At 37.1% G+C, this 19070-nt stretch overlaps 1 protein-coding gene and 1 non-coding gene across 2 annotated transcripts; one reads left to right on the top strand and one right to left on the bottom strand.

Moving 5' to 3' along the window:
* Positions 1 to 5331: 5331 nt before the first annotated feature.
* Positions 5332 to 6547, bottom strand: LOC108968000. The gene is made up of 3 exons (XM_018931717.1): positions 6443 to 6547; positions 6220 to 6371; positions 5332 to 6155 (listed from the first exon to the last, which is right to left on the bottom strand). Exons 2-3 carry the CDS (start codon positions 6369 to 6371, stop codon positions 5912 to 5914), a joined length of 396 nt encoding a protein of 131 aa, XP_018787262.1. The 5' UTR covers positions 6443 to 6547; the 3' UTR covers positions 5332 to 5911.
* Positions 6548 to 7853: 1306 nt separating this feature from the next.
* On the top strand, positions 7854 to 7925 carry Trnam-cau. The gene has a single exon. It is a non-coding gene; the product is annotated as a tRNA-Met (tRNA).
* The last annotated feature ends 11145 nt before the right edge of the window (positions 7926 to 19070 follow it).

Below are 19070 nucleotides of genomic sequence, written 5' to 3'. Positions count from 1 at the left end.
TGTGTGAACGATTAAAGCCCGCCGTCAACAAACTGATTGGACTTTATCAGTGTGGCTTTAGACCTGCCAAATCAACAACTGGCCAGATATTCACCATGTGCCAAATCTTGTAAAAAACCCGTGAAAAGAGAATCGACACTCTCCTCCTCTTTGTCGATTTCAAAACTGCCTTTGACAGCACAAAAAGGAGCTACCTTTATGTCGTGATATTTGAATTTGGTATCCCCGCAAAACTTAAACGGCTGTGTAAACTGACGTTGAGTAACACCAAAAAGCTCCGACAAGATCGGGAAGAACCTCTCCGAGCCGTTCGGAACTAAATGAGGATTCAGGTAAGGCGACTCTGTTTCGTGTGACTTCTTCAACCTACTTCTGGAAGAAATAATTTACGCTGTATAACTAAACCGAGAAGGTACAATCTTCTATAAAAGCGTACAGCTATTGGCGTATGGCGATGATGTTGATATCATTGGCCTTAACAACCGCGCTGTTAGTTGTGCTTACTCCAGAAGCAAATGGGTATAGTGGTGAACGAGGGCAAGACGAAATATCTCCTGTCATCAAACAAACAGTCCTCGCACTCGCAACTAGCCACCCACGTCACTGTTGACAGAGTCCGGAGTGCTTTACATGAGTACCTGCCGGTGACGGCCTTACCTCACGGCGCTTTCTAGAAGCATATAGATCAATGCGTTGATCAGCGCCCCCAAGGCATAAATATTTAGCTCTTATACCTTAGTTCCAATTGGTTCAGGTGGAGCGGGACACCTTAGCCACCTTGGTCGGGTACGTGGCCGACCTAAAACCTCTGCCGTACTTTGGATCGGGCACACGGCCGTATTGTGACTTCACATTGGACTGAAATTTTTTAACGCTGCCTGCATTTATTTTCAAATCACAGCCACCATGAATCTCCACAAAGGGCCAAACTCAATGAACAGATTGGAGTAAACTCCAAGGGCTAATTGCTCTCCTTGGCACAAGGTTAAAGTCTCTGGTGAGATCTTGTAGCTTTTACTACTACCAGTTGAGTCCTCAAAACCTCAATGACTGGTGACATTTGTCGCTTGATCAACAAATGTCGTTATATTAGGAAATAATATAATTTCAAGCTGAATATTATAGTACTATTTCTGATATAGACTATGCTGACATTTCAAGGCAAGCTCATAATGACAGACATAGTGCATATGGTTTTTAGTCGCCTCTTACGACAGGCATGTCTTGCCACGGGTATATTCTCCCCCTACCCGCAGGGGTACGTCACTGTTGACAGAGTCCGTTGCAGTTTAACGTGAGTACCTGCCTGCGAAGGCCTAACCTCACGGTACTTTGTATTGCTAGAAGCACATAGATCAATACAATGCGTTGATCAGCGCCCAAAGCATAAGTGCATGCACAGCACCATGCTCTGGAGAACCAAAGCATGAGTGCCTCCATATACACTTATACTTTGGTTGCAATTGGTAGGGTGGGACTCCCTAGCCGCCTGGGTCGGGTACGAGGCCGACCTAAAACCTCTGCCGTACTCTGGGTCCGGCACCCGGCACCCGGCCTCAATGCGACTCCACATTGGACTAAATGCCCTTCCTGCATTTAGGTTTAAAGCACAGCCACCACGTATCTCTCCAAAGGGCTAAAGCCATGGCTTCCCATGGCACCATGTTAAAGTCTTTGGTATGACTTTTGTCACTTTTGTCTACTACCAGTTTGAGTTCATAATAATCCCAACTCATGACTGTTGACATTTGTCGCTTGAAACACAAATGCCTTTATATTACGAATTAATATAAAAACTATAATATCATTTGAAGCTGAGTATTATAGCACTTTTTTTGACATTAGACCATGCTGACATTTAAAACAGACCTGTTTGTCAGACATAGTGCATGTGGATTTTAGTCGCCTCGTACGACAGGCATGCCTTACCACGGGTATAGGTATTCGGTTTCCCCCCAACCCAAGGGGGCCCCCCTACCCGCAGGGGGATGTCACTGTTGACAGTCATAACTTCGAAGTTGTAGATAATTTCGTCTATCTTGGCACTAGTATTAACACCAACAACAATGTCAGCCTCGAAATCCAACTCAGGATATCGCAGGTGCTACTTCGGACTGAGTAGGAATTGAGAAGAAGGGCCTAGCTTCGCTTGGAAGTAAAGAAGAAGAAGGTGCAGCCTTTATGCCCAATATACCGGTCAGTGTAGGAGCTTCTTCGCACAATTGCGTGGAAATATGTTTTCGAGAATATATTGATTTTCATCCATTTTGATTTTCCAACTTACTTCAAAGCGTTTATATCTGTCTCTTATACACATCTAGATGTGTATAAGAGACAGGTGTAGGAGCTTCTTCGCACAATTGCGTGGAAATATGTTTTCGAGAATATATTGATTTTCATCCATTTTGATTTTCCAACTTACTTCAAAGCGTTTATATTGATGACTGTGTGTGCTATTTTAAAGCAATCAAATATAAAATTTTTTTAAAAGTGATGTGGTTTATTGCTGAATATAATAAAATTGGTCTAACTCTCATATATCTTTGGTTAAGCGATGTGTTAAAACCTTGCGGATTTCGAGAGTGTAAAATGTTCGGTTATGCCGAAATTTAGACTCTTCTTACTTGTTTTGCTTTGTGATTTTACATATTTCTATGAACCAAATAGAAAAGCTAATTTTTGTTATTTCAAAAAATATATTTCACTCGTTATTTGATCTTTGAAGGCCAACAAGACGAGAGTTTGCTGCAAGTATATATTATACATTCATATACACCAGATATGAAATTAGGGTTTCTTTGAAATTAATTTTGATGGGAAGGTAAAAACTTAAATATTCAAAGTATTTTTAAACATTTTGACCTCTTTTCTGACAATTTGTGAATATCATGGCAATAGAAATGTTTGTCTTTTGAAGCAAACCAATCAGACACCCAATTTTCGATGTCTGAATAGGAATCGAAGTGCTGCAATCGATGTACATACAGATTTTCATGTGTTCGGTAAATTTAACAGTGCACATTAACTTGAATTTCGTATGTTGTAATTCATATTAATTGACTTTATTCGTATTTGTTTTAACAGTTTTTCTAACTTTTAACCAGCAGCGGTCTTTAAAAAACTTGCACTAGCAGAGAATACCTTTGGAACATACATATATTTCGCTCTGTAGCCCTTTCCGTCAGCCTCGTATATGACTATTACATTAAACAGAACGTCATTGTATACTAAATTGAGACGGCCTTTGACTGCAAGTTCTTCTTTTCCAGTTTCATCTATACGCAGCTTTGTTTCTTCTTCGCGGTTACTTCCATTAGGTAAATTTAACCTTTTATTTAGAAGAAAAAAGTTTTTTTTTTTAACTATAAATCGAAATATTCGGAACATACGAAAGTTGGAATTTGTCATCGATTGGCATAAGTATATAATTTTCTTGATTTATTGTGGGCACCAACATCGCAAGTTTTGGAGAAACTTCTAAGACCTCAGCGGCAGAAAGCACAATGTAAATCGCAAAAATTCCAATTGTTAAAAGTTTCATCTGTAAATATTGTTTGCATTTGTAAATTGTTAATAAATTTATATATACATATACATATGTATGTATGTACAATTTAATACCTTAAGCTAGTTGTGTGTCATTAGAATCACTCCGGACAGTCGAAAGCTATGAAAGACACTGGATCTTTTGAGCAGTGCTCAAATTGACTGCAAAACTGGTTATGAATACACAATGAAAGTTTCGATAAAAATTATACAAAATACAAAAATCCCCTGATAGCCATATTATATGCTTGAAGTATTGGGAGATTATTAATAAATGTTGATATGACAAAATTTTAGTTTTCATCAAATAAAGTGCATAGGTGTCTTCTACATATATTCAGAGCATTCCGTTATTTTATGATTTAGAAATTTAATACTCATACATCGGTAGACTGTCACTAACCGGCACTATTAAGTTCAGTTAATTTCATTAGTTGTGTGTATGAACACTTTTCGAATTTCAGCTAAAACGAGTATACACTGTTCAACCTTTAAATCGATATTCCGACCAAGTTCTTTGTGCCGAATTTTTCCCATCAATGAATCAATAAAATTGTCATCAGACTTTACAGATAGATATTAGTATGTACATATACATAGGTATATCAAAACTACTTTCTTATAGACTGGATATGATTTAGTAAATGAAGCTCCAAAGAGCAGCGCGATTACCCACTTGTATTTTGGGCCTTTATAGCGGTAATAATTGAAATCTTGAATTAATCACGGGTTTGGAGTGTGTTTTCCAATCAGTTATGGAGCTACCTCGTTTAATTTAACCCTGAAGAAAATACCCAATCATTTCCACCTAAGTGATGTAGCATTTCTGTAGCTTAGGCTTAGATCAACTAAAAGCACTGATAAGTCATTTCATCTGAGTAGAAAATATTAAAATTTAAGTTATCAACAACAACATACAATTCTTAACAAAGTTTTTAAAATCCAAATGCCGTGGATTCCTACGGCATCCTACGTCAAAGAGAGAAGGGAGTAGCGTTTTTCACTGTGCACATACATTGCGCGCTCATAAGATAGGTCGTATCAGCTGACACGACCCACGATTCTACTCTTTTGACTGTTTCTACTATAATAGCAGAGCCAGTGAAAAACGCTACTCCCTTCCTTCCTTTTCCCTCCTTAGCGAGCAAAATGTGTCAAAAGTTGAGCCCGTGGTAAAAACGCAGAAATCAGCCATCTTTGTTTGTTTTAATTTGAACAATGTTGCCATTGCTCAATACGCATATATACTTTTGTACACATCTAAGTTTTCAATTACAATTTTTCATAATATAAAATATCAAAACTGAAAGCAAAATATTAAAAATAGTTTATATATTTATAAATAATAGCATTCGACTCTGATTTTGAGTTATTTTAAGAAAATTTCAAACATATTGAAGACACTTTTATAATCACTACAGTATATCGAGATTGGCAACCCTGCGTTGTGAGAGAGCAATCAGCTGACACGTTTAGACGGCAAAAACCAAAATGCTGTAGATTCTCACGTCATCCGACGTCAAAGAGAGAAGGGAGTAGCGTTTTCACTGTGCACTTACATTGCGCGCCCATAAGATAGGTCGTATCAGCTGACACGACCCACGATTCTACGTTTCACTGTTCCTGCTATAAGCTAAATACGACGTAGTGTTTTTATGGCAAAACTTGACAGTTAATAAGAAGGCAAAAACATCTCAATCAAATATTTATTTCTATCGATCTAATTAGTCAAAAACAGTTCTTTTGAAATCTGCTGAGTATAAAGATAAAGGTTTTGAACAAGAAGTAGATGCATACAGATGGCAAAGAAATTATAAATAAATAACGAATTATTATTTCACAAATTGAATCGTATTAAGTAAGGAAGGGCTAAGTTCGGGTGCAACAAAACATTTTATACTCTTGTAACTTACAAGAATCAAAGCCAGAGAAATACTTTATGATCTAAGACGTTAACCAGTGGATCGAAATCCAAGCAACTTTATAAATACATACATACATATATTATATATAACTCGTATACTGACAGACGTATAAGGTTTGTCAGAAAAACGAAAACCATTATATGTAGTATATGGAAGTTGGGGAAGTATCGACTATATTTTATCTATCTCATCCTATATCTATCTCGCTTAGTTTTGGGTGATACGTACAACCGTTAAGTGAACAAAACTATATTACTCTGTAGCAACTGGTTGGTTAAGATACGACAGATATGGATACATTTGTCACACCAATGCGGGACTAATGTTTGCTAGTATAGCACACGTCATGCGCAAAAATAAACCGTTAGAAGAATTTAGTAAACAGAAACTAAAATTTAAAATATTGCTGTATTTTAATTTGTTCTGCCTTTTTTTCTATCTTAACCTGCAGCGCTCTTTAAAAAGCTGGCGCTAGCTAACACTGACGTATTAGCTAGCTTTGGAACATACATATATTTCGCTCTGTAGCCCTTTCCGTCAGCCTCGTATATAACTATTACATCGAATGGAGCGTCGTCATAAAACAAGTTGAGACGACCTTTCACTGCAAGTACTTTGTTTCCATTTTCATCTATAAGTAGTTTTGTTTCTTCCTTCCGGTAACCGCCTTCAGGAGCATCTAAACTATTATTTAGAAGAAAATAATATTATTATCTCAAAATTATTGATTGAAATATTTGCAACATACGACAGATTGAATTTGTCATCGATTGGCATTAGCATATAATTTTCTTGATTTATCGTGGGCACCAACTCCACAAGTTTTGGGGAAACTCTTAAAACTTCAGCATGAGAAATCACGCCGCAAATCACAAAAATTCCAATCGTCAAAAGTTTCATCTAAAACCATTGTTTCACAATAATTTTTAAATTTATAAAGCATGTGTATGTATAATGTTTATATATTATACCTTATGCTGGTTTTGTGGTTTCCGGAAGTTTAGTGGCAGTCCGAACCGGCTGATGCTGCGAAAGACACTGGTTCTTTTGAACAGAGCTCAAACTGATTGTAAAACTGGCTTGATTATGTGTCCAAAACGAATGTGTAATTATATGCATGCATATAGACAAAATATACAAATCTCTTGAGTGCCATATTATACGCTAGAAGAATGCGGTGATTATTAATAAATAATGATATGATAAAATTTTCATCAATTAAGCTGTATAGGTCGCTGCCTTCTACCATTATAGTCAGTATGTTTTATTGGTTTATGTTTCTTTAAGCAATTATTAATCATATACAAGATAATCAATCATCTTATTACATTGTTAAGTTAAGCTAAATTTGTTGGTTGTGTGTGTTCAACATTTTGAATGATTCGCCAATTCAATATATTTCTCATGTTCTTTAGCTCATCAGTTAATGAAGTGTTCAAGTTTGGCAATGTGAGAGTACGGCTGAGCAGTCTTGACTGAAAAGCACATATGTAAGTCAGGAACCTACTTGATGTATCAGAATCAAAAAATCATTAAAGTGGAGGTTGAATTGAATTCCTAACATAGTGCGTGGATATTATGTCTGATTAATTCAAGGAAAACATCAATTCTGAACAGCGGTGCCTGCCCATATATTCAATAAATTTAACCCACTATTCAAGGCGAAGAATTTGGATATCAATATCCTGAATAGCGTATCTTAAGTAAGCCACGAAGTTTCTAATACGCTGAAACAAACGTTAGCGTTACGATCTGAGTCGATTTAGCCATCTCTCTAATCGCTTCGTTTTGAGATATCATTCTAAAAACGTTCTCTTCTTCCCAAGAAGCTGATCATCGATAACGTACCACTCTACGATCGAGCAGCATACAAACTGAATCAAATCAAGTTTTTGTTTGTCAACGGTATTTTTCCTGTTCTTTTTCAGAGAAACTAAGAATATACCAAAATTTAGTGGTTTTATTAGTGTTAGTGGTTTGTGTTTTCCATATAATATATTTTAACTAATTTTCATAATTTGGTTAAAAAAATATGTTAACATGTGTACAACCTTATACTCACATAATGAATAATAGATGGGTTTCACACCTTTAATTTTAATTCGTATTTGTTTTAGTTAACATATATTTATATAAACAAAAGTCATATGTGTATAGACATTTGAACCATATTTGTACATAAATATTTGCATGCCGAACTAAGCATTAATGTGTTAAAATGAGTGGTCACATATTCACACAGTTATCGGGTATTTCCACACAAACTCATAACATGCTATCGCAAGCGTAAATTGCGATAGATTCTGAGTCAGCGCATTCCTCTCAATTATTATTAAGAGCTCACTTAACATATGTGAGTCATTTGAGAATAAAATTTTGTGAAGCAGAGTGGCGCAGTGGAAGCGTGCTGGGCCCATAACCCAGAGGTCCGAGGATCGAAACCTTGCTCTGCTACAAACTGTGGAAACTGTTTTCTTCAATTTTTTTTATTCAATTATCAATTTAATTAAACATATGATAACTATTTAATACAAAGCACTATACTCAGCAGTAAAGAGGTTAGCTAGCAAGCTTTTTGATGTGGTTCGGGAGTTTGCTTTTCTAAACGTGTTGGTGAGCTTTTTCAATGATGTGATGAAAAAGGATTACGACATAGATATTCTTAATAAGTAAGGAAGATCCGAACATTTAATACTCTCGCAACTTACATAGATCAAAGCCGTGGAAATGACTTCAGGTATTGGCTAAACTTTATATTAAAATTTAATTAACTCAAATGATATGTGATATAAATTTGATCACAGCTAAATTTAATACATGGAGTATAATAGGAAAACATCAAAAAATGGATGAAAAATGCCAAATTCTTTTTGAACAAACGAAAATTATTATGTGTACATATTATACTTGGGGTAACTCGTGAATCGATATAACATATTTCAGGCATTAAACTGTAGTATATCCATTATTCCCTTTATTTGATTTTGCGAACACATTGAACATATCGACCGATATATACGGTATAAAGTCAACCAGAAGTTTGAAATTCTTAAATTATTCATATACATTATTTCATATATTATAATCTCAATTTTATCCACTTTTGATATTAGGACATATAGTTATCAGCACCAGAGGTTATATGTACATATGTCATTAAAAAACCTCATCAGTATACAAGGAATAAGCGGATGTTAGAAATCCTAGGGGACTAGGGGAAGTATTGCCCTAATATCATATATTTTAGACAAGAGGATACACTGAATTAGAATAATTAGACATAATTTATTATTAGAAATAAATTATTTATAAATTTCTTTATCATTTCTTACATATTGTTGATAGATGCGATGTAAAGTCAACCGGAAGTTTCGAAAATAATTACATATACTTGTAATAGTCAACGTCTTCGGCGATTTTTACGATGAGTGAAATTATTCATCAAAAAAGTTCCATTAAATTTTGTATACGGAATCTAATTTCTGGTGCCGGAACCTAGAGAATGTTGGAAATGATCGTCGGTGATAATTGTCTGTCCGAGTAAGTGATTTTAATTGGTACAAGTTATCCAAAGAGTGGCGAAAACGCGTTGGCGACAAACCACGTCCACTACGGCCATCAACAACGGCTGAAAATCAACACGTTAATAAAATAAAGGAATCGCTGCTTGAGAATTGACGACTAACATTCATAGATCTTACTGGTAGCGTTAAAATATCGGAAGGATCTGTAAAAACAAGTTTGATAAATCATTTGTGTAAAAGCGCTATTAGTTCCAAAACAACTAAATTTTTTCTGGTTGATGTTCTCGTTAGAGTAAAAGCTCCACCGTCGAAGAAATGCGAAAGACCGGACAAGGACTGAGGCGAGTAGGTCCTTATGGGATTTACTATATTGGTCAAATAAAGGAGCGCAACTGCCGAGTACTGGATGAACGACTAGTCACAATCCATATCAAAGCGTAGTTCTTCAACATATCGCTGATGTGAAGCATGATGTGACCAAGGATATCATCTATGAGCGCTTGGAGAACTGCCGCCTCCACGATGTCGAAATCTTGCTTAGTGACTTTAACGACAAGGCTGGCAAAGAAGGTACATATATTTGGCACAACGGTGGGTAATTTCAGCCTCCGCGATGAAACATCCCCAAATGAGTACAGGCAGATCGACTTCGCCGAGGCCCGAAATTCGGTTATCTGCAGTACTAAATTCCAGCATAAAAATAAATGCATCAAGCTACCTACCTGTCTCCGGATCATAAACCACCAACCAGATCGATCACGTTATGATAGACGGAAAACACGTATCCAGTGTTTTAGACGTGCGTACGAGGTCCTAACATGTACTCGGACCACCATCTTGTTGCAGCCCAGACAGGCACCCGTCTCTGTGCAGCAAAAAACGCTCGTCAACAAACACAAGGAAGGCTCGACGTCGATAAACTGCCATCACAACAGCCATGCGAAAGGTTTTCTACTCGACTTGCACTCCTGCTCTCTGAGAGCACTCATCAACAACTCGGTATAGGGGTCCTGTGGTACAGCATTTCAAACTCAAAAATTTGCAGACAAAAAAGAGATAGGCCGAAATGCGTGAGTATAAAGGCTTGGCAAGCTGGACCACAGAGGTAATGCTCAAAAATTCTACGAAAAATGCGTAATGGAAGGTTTTAAGACCGGATCATACTCTTGTAGAATCCTCAGAGATATCCTAATGTCTGATACCCAGAGCATACTAAAATTATAGAGCGAACACTTTTCCAGCCTGCTGAATGGCAATGAAAGCATAACACCAGGAGATGGCGATTCCGATTCAACAATCGATGACGATGGAGTAGAAGTTCCATTGCCCGACCCTGAAGAAGCTCGAATAGCAATTACCCGCCTGAGGAACAACAAAGCGGCGGGTGCTGATGAAGAAATATTTAGGAGCTTCTTTGTAGAATATACTCGGACGAAAGCATACACGATGATTGGAATTTAAGTGTGCCCTGCCCAATCTACAAAAAGGGAGAACCCACATTCTGCGCCAACTACCGTGGGATAAGCCTCCAGAAAATCGGGTGTAAGGTTCTATCGAGCATATTGTGTAAAAGAGTAAAGCTCACCGTCGACAAACTGAATTATTAGTGTGGCTTTAGGCCTGGAATATCAAGAGATGACACACTCAGTGCTAAATCTTGGAAAATACCCGTGAAAAGAGGATCCACATACACCCTATCTTCATCGATTTTAAAGCTGCCTTTATTCCGCAATGTGTAAATTTGGTATCCCCGCAAAACTGATTCGGATGTGTAAACTGACGTTGAGCGATACCAAAAGCGTCAATCCGTCTTCTGACCTCTCCGAGCCGTTCGATACCAAAGTGGTTTCAGGCAAGGCGCCTCCCTATCATGCGACTTCTTCAATCTACTGCTGGAGATAATTATTCGAGCTGCTGAATTTAATGGAGCAGGTAACAAACAGTTGTCGCAATCGCTACTAGGTTCCCATGTCACTGTTGACAGTCATAACTTCGAAGTAGTAGATAATTTCTTCTATTTCGAAATCTAATGCAGAATAACTCTTGCTAACGGGTGCTACTTCGGACTGAGTATTCAATTGAAAAGCAAAGTCCTCTCTCGACGAACAAACACAAAACTCTATAAGTCACTCATCATCCCCGCCCTGCCGCGATGACATCGGATGAGTCGATGTTACGAGTTTTCGAGAGAAAGGTGCTGCGAAAGATGTATGGTCCTTTGCGCATGGAAGAGGAAGAGGAAGACCTCCACTCCGTTGAATTTACGTGACGAGTTGTTTGTCCGGGATGGACTCCTAAACTAATGAATCGATTTTAGTAAAATTTTGCACACTGTGTACAGTTCGAACCAACTTTGAAGATAGGATAGTAAAAACAAATCATAAATAAAAAATATAGTGAAAGCTCTATTAAATGGACGCTCTATTAAGCAGACATCTTCATTAGCCATGCTCATTGGCCGGTCAAACATTTTTTTGATGTTTATTAAGTGCAATCTATTAAGCGGGCAATTCTCTTAACTGAACAGAAAGGCTGGCAACCAGACATTAAGAAAGCAGCCTTAAAACCGTTATTTATATTATTATCATATTAAAAATTAAACCTAAATTACCAATCCCTTGGATTCTTATACCGGCAAAAACTTGTTCGCTTTTATTCGTAAATAAAATTTTTACTGTATTGAAAACTTATTATATGAATAATATTATCAAATGTATACCACAGCAACGCGTGGCCGGTTCCATTAGTATTAGGTTGTCAAAAAAGTCTTGCGGCATTCTCGCTAGTTGCCGCTGAGAGCAGTTCTAGTTTTATTCGTTGTCATTTTTGGAAAGCTCATTTCACGCGCTAACGCGTGTTTGATTGATTGTCGTTTCTTTTAAGTCATTCGTGAGTTATAGCGTCGCAAACATGGAGCAAAATAAACCGCTACCCGCTACAGTTTCCATTTCCACCGCACAACGATGGTTTCAATGTTTTTGGTCTGGTGTAGAGGCGGTCGAAGATGCGCCACGCTCCGGAAGGCCTGTCATCGAAAATTGCGATAAAATCGCTGAGTGGTCGAAAGAGACCGGCATAGTAGCAGCCGTAGCATCGGTCAAGAGCTGGGCATGAGTCATTAAAAAAAATTTTATGAATAATTGAAAATTCAATAAAAAATACCGCAAGAAATACCGCAAGTCTTTTTTGCCAAACTAATATTTACACAAAAATTTTTCATTTTATATTCAAAGGTAAAGTATATTCTTTCCAATGGTACCTGGTAACCATAGAATTTTTTCTTCAAATTTTTTTCGACATTTTATAAAAAAAAACACCAAAAATAAAAAAATTTTAAAGCAAAACTATTTTTTAACATCTTTGTGTCAAAAACTTGATTTATTTCAAATAAATACCGACATGATAATTATGTACGTGTAGCATTCACTCGCGATCCATCCATCATCAGTATGTATTACGATCCAAATATCACAATAAATATTGAGCGTGACAGTGGGACCTGTCGTACAAATTGGGCAATGCTTTTGACAGCAACATTCCGCGAAGACCGACGTCGAAAATAAAAAAGGTCAAATTGCTTAAAAAGAATATATTTTCCTTTTGTAATCTTCCTTTCCCATATTCCCCATTATAGCCATAATATATTAGTTAACCCCATGTGCAAAACTGTGTATTAGATGGTAAGACCCACATCTAACTCTGTTCTGCCTTCCCTGTCTTATTATCATTGTGGTAGAGACAATTCTGTGCTCTTAGTACCGTCATTGATCACACTCAAATACTTAGGTTCTCGACAATGTAGACTTTTAAGCATTTTTTGCAATGTTTATAAAGCATTTGTTTCAAAATAGCAGTTATTATATTGGAATTAAAAAATCAGCATAACATTTTTAAGTTATTGACATACTATGCTTATTTGTTTCCCTCAAGTTTCCAACATTTTCATCAACGTGGCAAGTTAAGATAATCTTAAGGATTAGACTACCTCTATAAAATGCTGATGTTATATATCCTATTATACAGTTGAGGCATGCATTTAACAGGTCCTAGATCAGCCATCTACTCCGGATATTTATCACCAAATCCGCTAACCAATATACGAAGCGCCTCTACAAAAAATGAACTGAGTTCTGAAAGATATCTGCTCTTTCCAAATATTCTTAAAAAACGTCCTCCAGTCGTCGTTCGATGTTTTGCAGGGAATAAAAATTAGTCAACAATATATTCACACTTGTGTTTGCATGCTCATGAGAAAAATGTGACATTATGCACAAAGCAGTATGTATATTTTATTTTTAAATAGTCACTTACTATGGTTAGCTTATCAATTATGGCAAACCTTAATTGCTAAAAATAAACATTCCCAACAACAAAATTCTTAGGAATTCACTGCAAATGTCAAAACAAATCAGTCAAAACCGCAATTTTGTTTACCACATTCGTCTCGCACCAATTGAACTCAGCACCGACTGCCACCAATCTTTTCTCTGGTTTGCAGGTCAGCTTGAAAATACACACCAATGTGCGGAGCGTAACGCAGGCGCGGATACGGATACAGAGCAACAATTCAACAAACAATACGATCACTTCTCAGCTGCGTGATAGTGTAATACTGTATGAAAATTTGTAGACAATCTCCCAGGCGCTGACCACAATATACTACACACTGTTTTCGAGTATTTTATTTAGACAGCACCGTAATATACTAATAACCGCGTTTTACTATTTTTAATTCATGTCAACAGAGAACATAACGCGCATATATGTATGATAGGAAAAAAGAAAAATAAAAATATAGGGAAACCCTGACGGAGAAAAAACTAGTAGGCAGCAGCAGAAGTCAGGAGTATTTAAAAGTACAAAAATAAAATGCGAGAAAATTGTAAACAGTACGCGCTGCAGTGATTAATCGACAACTCATTGCGAAAAGCTCTGTTGTGATCTGTTGGTAAACAAAGTCTCGGCGCAGACTGCAGCTGATAACAAGCGACATCGAGGAGCAACAATGCGATTGACCTGAATCGCTGGCTGGCAGCCGAGCTGAGCTCATAGACACGTTCGGTAAGAGCGCTGAAATGGGCGATAATTAATGCAGCGCGGTAAAGTTTCCATAAATACGCGCGAATGCGATAACACAGCGATATATATTCCCATTTTTACATCGGAATATAGTTACATACATACATTTATATTAATCTACTAAGAGGAGCGTAAGACTACCCACGTATACTTCCATATAATGCATATTTCACAGAACAATATTTATGCATTCTCACGAATACATTTATATACATACATACATATATTTATTGTATGTGTTTGATTGTTTGAAATTAAAATATTTATAGACACGAGGAGCAGAGTACAAACCCAAGACGTTGCTCTTGCCTTAGATAGACCAGCAACATGAATTGCTTAACGAATGGCGCCTACAAGGCGGACTGACCATAGCGTGGTATGCTAATTTTAGACAACGCCACACGAGTAAACAACTTCGGACCGCATCCTTCAACCGCTTTTTACAGTGGAATGCAATAATCTCGACAAACGCTGAAGCTATCGGCTAGATATTTACTTACATATATACATATTTTGAAAGCATACCATATTTTATACATAAACAACAACAAATGCGTCCTATTGAATTTCGCGGACTTTGAACGGAGCAGCCTTCATTCACTCGGGCGCATACGTAACCCATGGCGCCACCAGCATAGACTCGCGCAGACGCTTTTAATATTGACAGCTCGGTGTTAATACATGCAGATTATATACACTTATGTTTGTTGTACTCGTATGCTGATCCATTACATATGCGGCGCGTGCCAGCATGGTGAATTCACATCCGCCGGGCACTTCCGCACCTTCGGTGCTTCATACAATAGCGCCAATGATCAATGATACCTAAGGCTTGTGATTGTGTGTCATAAAAGCAGAGAACTCATATTGTATTATTTCATTTGAATGAAATGCCGTTCCGATCGTATCAACATTGATGAAACGGAAGCGTGCACAGATCATTCTTTAAAATATTATTAATAAACGCGAAGCTTGCCGAGTTCATCGCACCGCCGCCATGAGCTTTACGAGATTGCCTATATTTGTTGGCGTTTGTACATTTTCGTAGGCTACAAACTGGCGGAACCCGAATGATAGTTGAACGATAATTAATATGTTGAATTGAAATAGGTATAATGAACAGTCACTATGTACGACCTTCAATTTCAGCTCCGAGTAATGTATGACGATTATGTTCATAACGATCGTTCCCGAGAGTTAAGTGTCCTACAACTTTAATAGTAACTGTTGGGGAAAGGTAAATTTCACTTAACAAGTAAAAATAATAGTGGTGATATAGAGTTTTTGACTGGTATTTTCAAATTTTTCCGAAACAGTTTTAAAAACGGTTCAAATAACTTATGGCAATTACATACTATGACTGGAAGAGTACCTATATCGCTTCAATCGCAACAGTGGTGATCAAATTGGTTTTAGACCATTAAAAGGGGGGAACGTGTAAATTTTCAATGGCATCGTCTCACCGAAGAAAGAAAATTAACCGAAGCTACACTCTGCAGTACATCGCACACTCAAATTAAATTTTTTGTAGTATTCCAACTGATTGTTCCCGTGTTTTTGCTTTTGCTTTTGCTAAACTTCAATCCCACCCTACCGTCTCAACTATCACAGTCGGGTATATGATTTAAGCTCTCAAATGTTGTATTTATCACTGGTCAAGGCTGTGCCATTTTACGAACATGAGAACTCTGTTATCAAAGTACGCCAACTGCAAATAAAATCGCTAAAAGTAAAATAAACGAAATTCCCATAAAACTTTCCGCGCTTTGCGTTACAGTTCATACTGAAACAACGAAGCACCCAAAACAAAGGGTATGCCACAATGAACCCTTTACTATCAGTGTCTTTTTTATACTCTCGCAACAAAGTTGCTAAAGAGAGTATTATAGTTTTGTTCACATAACGGTTGTTTGTAAGTCCTAAAACTAAAAGAGTCAGATATAGAGTTATATATACCAAAGTGATCAGGGTGACGAGTAGAGTTGAAATCCGGATGTCTGTCTGTCCGTCCGTTCGTCTGTCCGTCTGTCCGTCCGTCCGTGCAAGCTSTAACTTGAGTAAAAATTGAGATATCATGATGAAACTTGGTACACGTATTTCTTGGCTTCATAAGAAGGTTAAGTTCGAAGATGGGCAAAATCGGCCTACTGCAACGCCCACAAAATGGCGGAAACCGAAAACCTATAAAGAGTCATAACTAAGCCATAAATAAAGATATGTAAGTGAAATTTGGCACAAAGGAAGGGGCATATTTGGACGTAAATTTTTTTGGAAAAGTGGGCGTGGCCCCACCCCCTACTAACTTTTTTGTACATATCTCGAAAACTACTATAGCTATGTCAACCAAACTGTATAGAGTCGTTTCTTTTAGGCATTTCCATATACAGTTCAAAAACGGAAGAAATCGGATAATAACCACGCCCACCTCCCATACAAAGGTTATGTTGAAAATCACTAAAAGTGCGTTAACCGACTAACAAAAAACGTCAGAAACACTAAATTTTACGGAAGAAATGTCAGAAGGAAGCTGCATCCAGGCTTTTTTAAAAAATTTAAAATGGGTGTGGCGTCACTTATGGACCAAAAACCATATCTCAGGAAGTACTCAACCGATTTCAATGAAATTCGGTRTATAATATTTTCTTAACACCSTGATGACATGTACCAAAYATGGGTGAAATCGGTTCACAACCACGCCTGAAATCTCGATTATCACTTTATCATGCGAGAGTATAAAATGTTCGGTGACACCCGAACTTAGCACTTCCTTACTTGTCTAATATTATATTAAATTGATTACTGTTGGAGCAGCGTACAAATATTTTTCTTGACTTCGCGTCAAAAACTTTTTGTGTGAGCGTACTCATACAAAAGAGTACATTGAACTTTTCTGTGAAAGCAAATGACTGACGTACATATAGTAAAAGCTAAGCAAAATTTCTATGTGAATTGGCCATAAAAGTTTGGTTCAGATTGAACAACGGAAAAAACTATTTAGCCTACGTCAAACGGCCTATGACTTGGTATAAAACTTCCGATGGATTTTTGAATATACCAAATACACAACGAATTAAGCTGAGACAAACAAAAGTGATTGTCCCAGCTCAATTATGAAGGCAAAAATATACTCGTACTATAGAAATCACCATTGTGTACCATAGAACTTATGCCAGTGCATTGACTGCGATAAAAGTGATTTAAAGCAAACGTATTTTCTATACTTAAAGCTTTTATTTAATTTCATCGTTTTCAGCGAAATACAATACTCAAGTGAGTATACATAAGTACATACATATGTAAGTAACCGATCCACACACTTTTACTCTCTAATTTGAACTAATACTCGTATAGGCTATTTTGAGGATTTTGAGGCCATCAGTAGTATTTTGACCCACACAGATTGATGCATTGTTAAAACCGTGGTCTAAAAATATGAACCTTTTTCTTATTTTTCACGAATTTACATCTAGACATAAATACTATATTTACGTTGAGAAGAACAATTCAAATGATAGGCTTGTACATATGTATAATCAATGGCCATATTTTAAAAAATATGCGTCAAAGGGAAGTTTTGTTAATTTTTTAGTCAATCTATAGATAATTTATCAAATAAAATTTTACTAAATTATGCATACCAAATATAACGAATATAAATGTATATACATATGTATAAATAAATAAATACAAACCTACTACGAAATGTTTTTCTTTTTGATTAAAGAACTCGCTTACCTCTTTAAATAATTTATATTGATATCACACTCGTCAGCAAATAAATATATGATGTAGTATAAGTAAAGCAGTAATTACTGTTTGGAATCGAAACTCAATACTCGGTACCCAGCCGACTCCCGCAACCAAATTTCACGGACTGACGAAGAAAATGCCAGTTATGGGGAATATAATTTTAGAATAAGACTTAAGACGACTTGATGAAAGACTGCATCAGTTATAGATTACTGAGGAACATGAATAACGAATGTGGAAAGAAACAATGTCAAAACGAAAAGTGTTATTGAAAAAATTTCTACAGAAAAATTAGAGGATGTCATAGGACAATTAACTTTCATAAAAAAATGTTTTCTAATCGAATGTAAAGGAATGTGCATTTATGCTGCTCTATGCTCGGGCTGTCAAAGTTGCAAGTTCTTTTCACAACATGTTTTCAGGTTCGATTGTTCATACACGAGTAGACCGCAAACGCACACATACCGATCGAACGCATATGTGTGTCGTGTATGGCCCCTTTAACCAGGCAATAGTGCAACATTTTCTACCCTCTAAAAACGTAAAAGTCAGAGTTGTTCCGTGAATTTTTATAGTCTTGCAACCAGTTGCTAAAGAGTATTATAGTTTTATTCACCTAACGGTAGTACGTATCACCTAAAACTAAACGAGACAGATATAGCGTTATACTATATGTATATATATAAATGATCAAGATGACGAGAAAAGTTGAAATCCGGTTGACCCTGTGGGTAGGGGGGACCCCTCCGGGTTCGAGGGGAAACCGAATATACCCGCGGCAAGGCATACCCATCGTAAGAGGCGACTAAAAGCCATATGCACTATGTCAAGTTTTAGAGACCATGTTTTGATGTCAACATGGTCTAAGTCAGATAAGTGCTATAATATTCTGTGGGAAGTCAAATTTTTATGTAATCAATTTTTATGCAACCAGTCATTGAGTTTTTGGGACTCAACTGGTAGTAGCAAAAGCTACAAAGTCAGACCAAAGACTTAATCCTGGTACCACGGGGAGCAGTAAGCCCTTGGAGGCAATTCCAATCTGCTCATTGGCTTTGGCCCTTTGTGGAGATTCGTGGTGGCTGTGGTTTAAACCTAAATGTGGAGTCGCACTGCGGCCGGGTGTCGGACCTAAAGTACGTCAGAGGTTTTAGATGGGCCTCGAACCCGACCAAGGTGACTAGGGTGTCCCTATCCACCCGAACCAATTGGAACCAAAAAAATTAAGTGCTAAATGTATTTATGC

The sequence above is a fragment of the Bactrocera latifrons genome, unplaced genomic scaffold (assembly GCF_001853355.1).
Source record: "Bactrocera latifrons isolate USDA-ARS-PBARC rearing strain unplaced genomic scaffold, ASM185335v1 scaffold_20, whole genome shotgun sequence".
Taxonomy (NCBI): Eukaryota; Metazoa; Arthropoda; class Insecta; order Diptera; family Tephritidae; genus Bactrocera; species Bactrocera latifrons.
The sequence above is the reverse complement of the archived record's forward strand: the minus strand, read 5'-3'. Positions and strand labels throughout refer to the sequence as shown.

What these genes read in the sequence shown, in the direction of transcription:
- LOC108968000 (XM_018931717.1), bottom strand. Translation starts at nt 6,371, where the DNA reads ATGAAACTTTTGACGATTGGAATTTTTGTGATTTGCGGCGTGATTTCT. An exon ending in GATGACAAATTCAATCTGTC is followed by an intron (nt 6,156 to 6,219) that starts GTATGTTGCAAA and finishes TCTAAATAATAG; the next exon opens with TTTAGATGCTCCTGAAGGCG.